Source organism: Gamsiella multidivaricata (genome assembly GCF_025024155.1).
Source record: "Gamsiella multidivaricata strain RSA 2152 chromosome Unknown BC939scaffold_76, whole genome shotgun sequence".
NCBI classification, from domain to species: Eukaryota; Fungi; Mortierellomycota; class Mortierellomycetes; order Mortierellales; family Mortierellaceae; genus Gamsiella; species Gamsiella multidivaricata.
The window spans coordinates 164,003-174,303 of NW_026251784.1; the positions used below are offsets into that span (position 1 = coordinate 164,003).

The following is a 10,301-nucleotide window of genomic DNA, read 5'->3' on the forward strand; positions in this document are numbered from 1 at the left end:
TGCTGTTCACAGCCCCCGCATCATTATTTTATTGTACTCGCGCTGGTCCTCTTGCATTTTCTGCACGACGTGGAACTTATTATCATAGAAGCGCTGCAGAGCAAGATCCCTTTCGGGCTCAACAACATCCGATGCCTCTGTAAGACGCGCCATAGCGTTCCACAACATACCCTCCATGTCAGCCTCTGGACCTCTCAGCTTGGATTCGTACGCCACGGCACCGCAGATGGCAGCGCCCATGACGACTGCAGCATCACCACCACTTCCCGGAAGAACAACCGGCATCTGCATTACATCCGCCAACACTTTAACAAATACCCTGTTGAGCGATAGCCCACCGGAGATGCAAATCGTCTCAATAGTGTATCCGGCTCGAGTAAGCGCGCCGACGATCTGTCGTGTGCCTAGCGCCAATGCCTGGATGGTCGCCAGATATTGGACAGCCAACCCATCCACGGTGTCACTATTCAGATCCAGTCCAGAGATAGAGCCCCTCATTGTTTCGTCCGCAAACGGAGATCGGTTTCCATGATGATCTGGTGTCATGTGTAATCTTCTGGTGAGGTACGCAGCATTCCCCAAAAACAGTTTCTTGGCGAGGGCCTCCAGATGTTGGTTGAGGTGTTCATAAATGGACACGGCTGGGGTCGTCGATTGCGATTGCCTTAGAGCCTCATTGTAAGCAGGGTGCGTTTTCGTGATATAGTCAATCAATTGGCCAGTTGACGATTGTCCTCCCTCTGCAACCCACATTTCCGGCAGCATCACTCCATGGAAAGGGCCCCAAACTCCTATTTTTTTGTAGAGCGAAACTACATTAGTACCATCGCACCATAAACAACGCTTAGCATACCTCAAAATGGACCCTGCCTCTTACCTGGAACAAAAATCGGTTTATTGGACATGACCAGATGGCACGATGAAGTACCACAAATCATAGAGATTCTCTTGTGTGCCTCATCCACTGTTGCCTGCACGCCCTTCAGTCGTGCGCCCAAAGTTCCAATGGCGCCTGCGTACGCATCGATCACCGCACCGCCAACGGCAGTTCCTTCGACTAAGCCCAATTCTTCTGCTGCTCGCTTTGTCAGCCCACCGATATGTTCGCCTGCAAAGTGCACTCGCTGTCCCGCATTACCAACGCCACATAACTTTTGAAAATCGTCGTCCGCGATCTCCCCGAGTCCAATCTGGCGCATGAAATCCCCGGGCCAACCCTGGTTCGCGATATGGGATGGAGACTCGCCGCTCTCAGGTCCAGCCTTGTAGCACCATTTGCAAACCACGGAGCATCGACTGGGGTAATAATCGCCCGTGGCCTTCCATGTCAAGAAGTCAGGTAAGTCGAATAGGCGACCGATATTCTGCCATCTCTCCTTTGGCATGTTCTCCTTGAGCCACAATGTCTTTGGCAGCTCCATCTCTAGGCTCATAGTCCCTCCGATATTCTTGAGGATGTCATGGTGGGTCTCTGTGATACGAGTGGCCTGGTCCTTGGCGCGATGGTCGCACCACATGATTATGTTCCTGCTGTCGTCTTCAAAGTTGGAACTAGGCGAGACGGACACTGGTCGCGCCGTATCAGGCGTGCCGGCACTGTACGCTACCAACGAGCAGGTGGCATCGAATCCAATTCCTCTGACTTGAGTAAGATCGACCTTAGATAGAGCGAAGGCTGCCTTCACGGAGGTGCAAATAGAGGCCCAAATTTCGTCGCTGGACTGCTCAAAGTAGTCTGGAGCCGGACGCGAGGTCGAAAACGGGGTGGAGTAAATAGCGAGCAGTTTGCCTGAAGCGGTGATAAGAGCTGCCCTGCTGGAGCCAGAGCCAACATCGACGCCGAGAAAGACGTGATTGTTGTTGTTGTCGGAAGACTGCATCCCTGCTGACCCGGGGGTGATTGGACGCGTGATGAGGGGGAGCGATTGTAGTGGCACAAACGGCCGTGGTTGCTTGTGATGCCCCCCTTGAGTATGCCGTAACGTTGTATCGCAGTCCACCCCTCGAATAGCTTATTTGACCTATTCAGCCAAGCACGTCCTTTCGCTTCTAACATCCTCCCCCCATTCACCTCAACCCTGTGCCCTTGCGCCCTTGTGCCCTTGTCCAGGAATCACTGTGGTGCACTGCCAAAAGACACGCATGCAATAAGAACGGAATAGCAACATTCACGGTCTCGACAATGGCGGATAACCCGGCTCAGGATTCTATAACCATGGCTCAGCTGAAGCAGTTCGTGAGCACGCTGCCTTCGAAACAAAAGGTATAAGACAACGCTTTTCGGTCAGCGGTTGTGCCAATCGAACCCAGTCTCTAACATTAATTTTAATGCAGCTGGAGCCCGTTCACTTTCAATACGCAGACATGGACACGGTATCTGCTGAGATCGACGAGTTTTACTGCTATTTGGAGGTGCAGCGGTTCCGTGACAATCAGGAGGCCTTTCAAAAGAGCTACGACGCAGGTACGGATAGTCGCGCCAATCATCGGGTCATGTTCGACGCCCTGAAGGTGATCGACTTGTCCTTCTTACGCTGCTTTCCACCGTATAGACTGGCAAAAGAGCACAGTATCTGAACGCGAGGCGTACGCGGAATATCTACTGAATTTCTTGGATCAAAAGGACGACACGAGTCGACTGTCTGTTGCCCAGCAGCTCATCTATATCTCACAGGGTAGGCTAATAACGGCGTGAAGTTATAAGACATGGCGTAATCGACAATATGACTACATGAGAGTGACCCAAGACGATCTTCTCCCAATGTGTATCTAGGCGCATATGCTGGGGTGTCAAACGAAGACGACCATTTGGACTGGATCCTGACCAACAACAGGATGCTGCGAAAGCTAGGCGCGTTTCAGACGTACTACGATGCGTTGCGGATTGCCTGTTCCAAGTATGTCAGGATGCGTTGCAACTTTGGGGTGTAGAAACGGGACGTGTAGGATGATGACTTACTTGCCATATTCGTGATAAAAATAGGCTAGCGAGCGAACCAGAGATCGCCACAGAGATCGAAGCGCTGGTGACGCTGCTTTACATGCTTGTCATCTCGCATGAGGACGACTTCGAATTCATGGGAGAACTAGGTTCGTGTACTGAGGCGAGAAACCAGTACAAATTGGATGTAGCTCTTTGGACGAGATATTAAACTAAGTACTCTGTGCTACCGATGTCATTAGCCGCCACGGACCCATCCTTGACCGTGTTCCTTTATGACCAGATCTGCGTGCGTCCAGCCAAGGACCAATTTTATCCGCTCAAGAAGGTATATTTCTACCAGCTGCCTGCATAATCAGCGGCGAGCAACGATTTGGCCTGCAACATTTTCCACCTTCCTTTTCTTATTTTTCTTCTTTCTTTTCTTTTCTTTTCTTTTCTTTTCTTTTCTTTTTTTTTCGTCGCAGATGTTATTATTGCTTTGGAAAGTGTTGCGGACGACACTTGGCGGCACGGATGACTTTCCCGTCCTCAAAAGCATTGCCCGCAGGATATTAGGGAACCCACCACTCAATCCAGTCAACTTCTCACAAAAATCGGATCCACTTGATTATCTCGTCTATCAGTCCGAGATGAGTCAAAAGTATCCCGCTTACATACCTGCGAACTCGGCCCGCAGTCCGGGATGCCCTTTGATTCCAATTTCGACCATTGCCAATGTAATGCAGGCAAAACCATTGACAGTAGCAGGAAGCGCTGCTGGTGGGGCGCAAGGGCTTAAGGCATTAACTGGAAGCGGGCCTTCTGGAAAGAGCAGCAAAGGACAGTCCAATGGATCCGGGGGTATGAATATGGGAATGCAACCTTTTGTCTTTCCATCCTCTTCCATGACGAGCTCGACCCCCAAATCGATTATTGAGGCGGAAGAGCTGTTCGAAAAAAATATGTATATTTCAACGGCCACCCTGCAGATATATCAAGAGAAGAAGCTTATGATGGACAGGCGGTATCAGTCAAGCAATGACGCGGAGGATCAGGAATCAGGACGGGAACTAGAGTATAGGCAACCGGCATCAATCCGGAGCAAGGCCCGACCAAGACGGAGGAGTCTGATGCGCCGTATAAGTGGGAACGGTAACCAAGGTGATGATGAAGCGGATGATGCCAGTGAAGAGGTTGAGGATGAGTCGGATGACGATCAGCCAAGACAGAACGGCGAACTATCGGCCGCAGGAGATAAGGTACCATCTGTCAATGATAAGGAACGGGAGCGAATCGAGCGCATTGAACACATATATGTAAGTGAACGTCGTTATCTTATCCAAATGCTTTATTGACCAGACCAGTTTTCCAAGTGCTGAGATATACTCTACTCGTCCCTCAACTCGAATTCATAGAGAGAGATTGTGCCGAGGATGGCTCAGATCCAAGTGACGCTGCTCAAGACGCTTTTGGTGTGCATCAAGATCAGTGGGACATCAACTTCAAAGGAATCATCGAACGCGGAAACAGAGGGCAAAGAACCAGTCGACTCATTCACAAGAGTCAACGACATTCGCAAGCATGAGATCATGGCCAAGGCAGTGTCCAGCATTCTCCTACTCCAACTTCAACATTTCAAGATTTATCATGTCCTTGCCTTCAACTATGTTTGCCAGCTCCTTGTCGACTCCAACTGCTTACTTCTATTACTCAAGATCTTTGGCAACGCCGAGAATCCCGGGAACATCCACACCAAGAATGAAATTGAGGAGTACAACTTTTTCAAGACTTGTTCCATCCTTCGTACGACGCGGTCCGAGGCCAATCCTGAGCAGGCACGACTCGCAGTCCTTAATGGCGCTGTTGCGGATCTGGGCGACCCTCTTCCAGCAAATTATGTCTGCCGGCGCAATATGTTTGCGATCATTAATTTGCTCCGCGTCCTCCAAAAGCTGACAAAGCACAAGACACACCGGATTTTACTTTTAGTCCAGTACAAATCCTCAGCGATTCTCAAGCGGCTTCTGAAAATCAACCATCCAGATCTACAGAAGTATGTCTACAAAGCCCTCAAGAGTCAGGTGCCCTTCCTGGGTCGAAAGTGGCGATCGTCCCATATGAAGGTCATCACGGGTATCTATATCTATTGCCGGTCAAATCTCAGAGACGATTGGATCTCAGGCGCGGATGTGGAGAAGGATCTGGAGGACGCGCTACCGGCGGAGCAGCAGCTGAGAAACATGATTCGCCACTACCACGATCGAGTACATCCAAACGCATTGGTGTCGGACCCAGGAGCACAGGCGAAGGGTGGAAAGAGTGGCGGAACGAACCAGTATTCGGGACCCAAGTATGACTGGCAGGAGATGTACGAAGCCCATGGATCGATTCATGAAGTCGGCGCCATTGACCATCATAGTCAGAGTAGCAGTGGAGCAGGCGGATCAAAATCTGACGGCGAAGATAGTGTCCGAAGCGCTAGCAGCCATCACAGTAGCCGAAGTAGCAACAGCAGTAGTTCATCTTTGAGCTCAGACCGGAGACGAGATTTGACCATGAACGACATTGAGCTGGATCCCGACTTTGAGGAGAATTACGAGGAATGGCTCGAGGCAGAGGTTTTTGGCAGGAAACAGCCAACCTTGCTTAGTCCGCCGCAGTTTAAGTACAGCGACTTCTACTTTGACGAAACGGCAGCTGTGCCCTTTTTGAAGACACCTGGCGACGGGTCTGGCTGGGACACTCCGGCGGTGATGCCATCAGATGATGAATTCGGTGGCTCCATGAGTTCCTTCAACTTCAGTCGATGGGAGGACGAGGAGCTATTCAAGCAGATCGACTGGACACCCAACCTTCACAGTACAGATGCCTCGGTGGAACAACAGTATTACCTGGACGAAGTGTCAGAATTCGAGAGGAGCGAGGTTTATAACAACTACGACTTTGGCGAAGGAACAGTGGATGCAGACACAGGGGTTGATGTTGCGACGAGTCAGGGATCAGATGGGTATGGCGGTGGTCGTAATGGCGGAATACGATCAGGAATTCGCCGTCGGTCACAGCCGCTGCGAGTCCGGAAATCGGAGGTTGGCACAGAATGGATAGATGATAACGCCGAGGACGAGGTCATACAAGCCTATGGACCCTCTCCAGGGAGCCATATGCTTGATCAATATGAAGTGAACGAGGCATGAGAACTCCACATACATTGTCCTCGTAGTCGGTAACATTGTCAATGTTAAAAATAAATGAACAGCTATGTGTTCTCCAATGGCCTTTTTATTGTTTGCTGGCAAAAATAATATACAACTTGGATAAATGGAAAACGAAGGAGCACGAGATGGTTACGAACTCTTTTCCTTGACAAAAGTTCTGGTTGTAATTACGACATCGTCTGGCAGTCTTGGCAACTTCTTTCTGAGCGGAGCATCCGCGACGGAGGCATGTCGCGAGTACAAATATGCCTCGCAGGCAACGATGAGCACAAATGCCAAAAATGCCAGTAGCACGCGCTATTGAGCATACAGCGAGACGCATAAGTATTTTCTTCAGTTGCGGCAGTTCATTATGCCCTCGATAAGGAAAAAAGAAAAGACATACCATGCCCAGGTCCTCTGTGAAATGCGCCGAGATCATGAACACGGCAGTGAAAACAGCTGCGCCCGTATAGAGAACATTGATGATCCCGATGGCATGCGCCTTAACATCCTTCATATCCTTCATATCCTGTCGGAGACTATTGGCTATTGATCCCCTGGCATTCGGGTCAATACTTGAGATCATGCGTTGGTATTCCTTTTCAGCAACCTGGGCTTTAATACCCTCCATGATACGATCTAATTCAGGGCTCTAAACAATGAAGGTAGCATTAGTTGACAAGCTCATTTCCAGACGAAGATGTCAGTGGCGTTGTCGAGTTACTGCTTACTCGCTCTTTTGGTGCCGGCTTGGGTACATATACAGAACTCCCCCTGATCATCGCATGTATCCAATCCTCAGACGCATCTATACGAAGACAAGGTGGTATTAGAAAGTGTCCAAGTCAGTGATGCCGGCCCCAGTCCATAAAGACTCTATCTGTTGCTTACCATTACTGATGCCCTGCTCGACCTCGCTTGCGCTGTACCTCAACAATAATACAGACATCCTCCTGACCAAGTCAAGGTTCACATAGACAGGGTCTTTCAACTCCAGCATCGAATCCACCTCCTGTGCTGTCCTTGTCTCATCCTCATTTAACGACAACGTCGACGATCGCTGCTTCGCATTCAATTTTCGAAACGCCTTTTCTAGGCGTGGTGTCCATTCCAGATTCATCATTCTTATTTTCCTTGCTTCCTTGGCCGATTACTTGAGAGTGTTGAGAAGTGAAAAGACAGAGTTGGTGTCCTGCACGAAACGGGCTTTGTACCGCCAAAAAGGGCAGCGACACAGTTGACCAGCCGGTCACGACAAAGTCAGCGGATTCGACTTGAACGTTTTTTTACAATGCATACATTCTACGGGGCAGTAATCATTCATTCTCATTGCTGCGCCCAGCATCCGTACCAATAAAGCGAAGACTTCGTTCCTATGCACGATATGTGATTCGGCTTGCGTCTCTACTGGTTTTTTTTTCTCATTTTCTCGCCTTATTTCCAAACTTTTCACTATAATATAGGGAGCAAAGCCTATATAGACCTTAAGCAACCAGAAAAGCATTTAGGCGTCAAAGACGGCCAAAAAAAACGGCTTTTTTTTTTTTTTTTTTTTATAACAACTTGTCTCTCGAGTCAATTGACTCTGCGAATCTATCAGACTAACTAGGCCAAAAAAAACGGCCTTTTTTTTTTTTTTTTTTATAACAACTTGTCTCTCGAGTCAATTGACTCTGCGAATCTATCAGACTAACTAGCAAAGATCTACTATCGCTGTCCTCACCACCAAAGCGGAACCGATCCACAGTCGCCAAAAGACAGGTCACATTCCCCGGGCCTGCCCCTAGGGCCTGCGCAACAATTGCCACACCTCATCAGTGTGTTAAAAGCTGAAAACACCTTGTTACAAGAAGGGTATCTTCCCCATCCCCTCCATGGTTGTCAACCGCCTCCTCCCTTGCAGGCAATCCAGCAGCGTCCGATCCGCTGCGTCTGGGTCAAGCACGGGGCCAGGGCAGCTCCCGTTTACATGGTCAGCGAGTAATGCACCACACGGACATTGGTCATCGTCGCTAATGTATCCATACCCATCACTCCAGTCCCCTCTCGGTCCCTTGTATGGAGTTCGTTTCATCTTGGCTGTGATCCCCCATTCTCGCTCTCGAGCAATGGTGGCCTTGCAGCGTGGTTTCCAGATCAGCTCCGTAGCTTTCTCCTCAATAAAGCCGACGAACTTGTGAATGACCTGGCGCGCAATCGACGATGGCGAGGTAAATAGACTGCCCCACTCCTTGATAAGGCTTACGGGTGTGATGCCACGGCATAAATCGCTGATGCTCCAGGTCAGATCCGGAGAGCGGTCATAATACTCGTCGCCTTTGAGCATTGATCGGGTCCCGGCGATACAGGATAGACCTCGGATGTGGGTCTCGTTGTTAGGACAAACCCATCGAATGGGTTTCGGTGCAGCAGCGGCGGCTCCAGCGCGGATCCTATCACGCTCTTGCTGCTTCTTGCTGTTCTTGTTGTATGCGGTCGTTGCAGCTCGTCCCCACTTATCAATCTGCTGCAGCCCTTCGCGCCAGATCTCCTTGTGGACATCTCTAATAGCACTGCACGTCCACAGGTAATGGTTGTCCTCGTCCTGAACATCGCAGACGCAGCAGACACGGTCAGGATATAGACTCGGGTGGCGAGCCTTCATGGTATTCAGGGTAGGCAGCATACCATGCAGCTTCTTAATATGATGTGTCCTCTGGGACGTATCAGCAGCACTGCTGAAGAACGTGTGCACAGAGCGCTTGCCGTGGACATGGGCAAGGGTGGACCGCCACTCCACGTCGGCAAGATCTGGTATCGCTCTCTTGACACGACGTTGGGTTGTCCAGGCCTGATGACGCCTGATTGTCGTCTGCTGCTTGAGTAGCTGCCGCAGATCATGTTCCACAAGATGATCGTGGCAATGTGCAAAAAAGCGGATGTCTTGCTGCTCGCTTAAATCAACCGACCAGGGCATTGACTCGACTCGGACGGCGGCTGTCGCCACAGTGTCTGCAATATTGTTGCCAGTGTTGGTGCTGTGCCCACGGACCCACCTCACCTCCACCGACCCAGACCGATCCTGGACAATCTTGTGTAGTGCTGCCCAGTGTCCAGAGTACGTACTACGGAACCGCTTACGAGGTAACGTGTCCGCACGGGAACGCACAAGCTGCTGGTATTGTTGCACGACCGCTTGGTTGTCGAGCTCCACAATAATGTTTTGGTCTGGTGGTGCAGATAGGATGGCAGCTAGGAGACCCATGAGTTCTGCTTTTGCTGAAGAAGCGTAGCCGTCTGTGCGGCCCTGCACACACCTGACCACGGGCTGCGATCGATCAACGACCCCAAAGGCCATGGCTACGTCTTCTTGACCAGTGTTAATCAAAGAGCCATCGGAGGAGATGACTCGCGGTGCTGTGTTGTCGACAGGAGATTCTCGCAGCTGTGACACAGCAACTGCCTCAGCGTGTGATAAGCTGACTGGTCCAATTGTGGTTCTGTCTGGATATAATGTGCCCACCTCCTCAGACAGCTGGTGTACAGGCAGCAATGGATACGTTTGGCGTTGAGGCAGTAGACGCAACTCTCGTTGTTGTTGACGCTGTAGTCGACGTTCGCTGTTACGCAGGCGTCGGCGCTCCCGTGCCTGCTGGGTACCGTACTGGGCATGTATCGCTTGCGATGCACGTGCGCGTTGTGAGTTGATGTCTTGCAAAAGTGCTTTTCTGCGCCGAGCAGCAGAGTCTAAGGCAGCCTGTGCGCGTCCTCGTAGGCGAGCCAGGACGGTGTGATACTGCGCGCTGTTAAGATCCAAGAGTGGTGAAAGGCTGCGGACAGAGGTACGGCTGGCTATCTCGTATCGCCTGTGATTGGCGCGCGAAGCACGGTGCACGCTGTTGACCTTTTGTTGTAAATCGCTGGTGATGGCGGCGCTTTCGGTATTGTATGCAGCATGGGCGCCCTTAATTTTCAATGCACACCTGTCTGCGAGGCGAGAGAGTGCAGCATCCCTGCTGGTAGCAATTGCAGCGAGGCTGGGAACAACTTGTACCCCATTGTCCGCAGTACTGGGCGCCTGAGGTTGGGCGGGCCCCGTTGGCCACGTGATGGAGACAAGGCAGCAACTGTGTGTGTGTTTGTTTGTGAGAAAAATATTTCTGTTGGGTCAAAGTCCTCGCGCGAGGTGCCGTTCGCAGGTT

The 10,301-nt window shown here is 50.8% G+C and overlaps 3 protein-coding genes across 3 annotated transcripts; 1 reads left to right on the forward strand and 2 right to left on the reverse strand.

Moving 5' to 3' along the window:
- Position 1: 1 nt before the first annotated feature.
- BC939DRAFT_415194 (uncharacterized protein) lies at positions 2–2,058 on the reverse strand. Its single transcript, XM_051552991.1, has 2 exons — positions 878–2,058; positions 2–791 (listed from the first exon to the last, which is right to left on the reverse strand). Exons 1-2 carry the CDS (start codon positions 1,878–1,880, stop codon positions 7–9), a joined length of 1,788 nt encoding a protein of 595 aa, XP_051408377.1. The 5' UTR covers positions 1,881–2,058; the 3' UTR covers positions 2–6.
- On the forward strand, positions 2,046–6,179 carry BC939DRAFT_296440 (uncharacterized protein). The gene is made up of 8 exons (XM_051551337.1): positions 2,046–2,263; positions 2,335–2,464; positions 2,553–2,675; positions 2,774–2,897; positions 2,984–3,090; positions 3,184–3,269; positions 3,409–4,239; positions 4,339–6,179. Exons 1-8 carry the CDS (start codon positions 2,183–2,185, stop codon positions 6,115–6,117), a joined length of 3,261 nt encoding a protein of 1,086 aa, XP_051408378.1. The 5' UTR covers positions 2,046–2,182; the 3' UTR covers positions 6,118–6,179.
- Positions 6,180–6,183: 4 nt separating this feature from the next.
- On the reverse strand, positions 6,184–7,499 carry BC939DRAFT_496023 (endoplasmic reticulum-based factor for assembly of V-ATPase-domain-containing protein). Its single transcript, XM_051559669.1, has 4 exons — positions 7,012–7,499; positions 6,852–6,928; positions 6,524–6,772; positions 6,184–6,435 (listed from the first exon to the last, which is right to left on the reverse strand). Exons 1-4 carry the CDS (start codon positions 7,241–7,243, stop codon positions 6,268–6,270), a joined length of 726 nt encoding a protein of 241 aa, XP_051408379.1. The 5' UTR covers positions 7,244–7,499; the 3' UTR covers positions 6,184–6,267.
- Positions 7,500–10,301: the final 2,802 nt, after the last annotated feature.

Coding starts and splice junctions, on each gene's coding strand:
- BC939DRAFT_496023 (XM_051559669.1), bottom strand. CDS start 7,243: ATGATGAATCTGGAATGGACACCACGCCTAGAAAAGGCGTTTCGAAAA. Junction 6,773..6,851: donor AGCCGGCACCAAAAGAGCGA/GTAAGCAGTAAC, acceptor TTCATTGTTTAG/AGCCCTGAATTAGATCGTAT. Junction 6,436..6,523: donor TCACAGAGGACCTGGGCATG/GTATGTCTTTTC, acceptor TATGCTCAATAG/CGCGTGCTACTGGCATTTTT.
- BC939DRAFT_415194 (XM_051552991.1), bottom strand. CDS start 1,880: ATGCAGTCTTCCGACAACAACAACAATCACGTCTTTCTCGGCGTCGAT. Junction 792..877: donor TAAACCGATTTTTGTTCCAG/GTAAGAGGCAGG, acceptor ACAAAAAAATAG/GAGTTTGGGGCCCTTTCCAT.
- BC939DRAFT_296440 (XM_051551337.1), top strand. CDS start 2,183: ATGGCGGATAACCCGGCTCAGGATTCTATAACCATGGCTCAGCTGAAG. Junction 2,898..2,983: donor TTGCGGATTGCCTGTTCCAA/GTATGTCAGGAT, acceptor TGATAAAAATAG/GCTAGCGAGCGAACCAGAGA. Junction 3,270..3,408: donor AATTTTATCCGCTCAAGAAG/GTATATTTCTAC, acceptor TTTTCGTCGCAG/ATGTTATTATTGCTTTGGAA.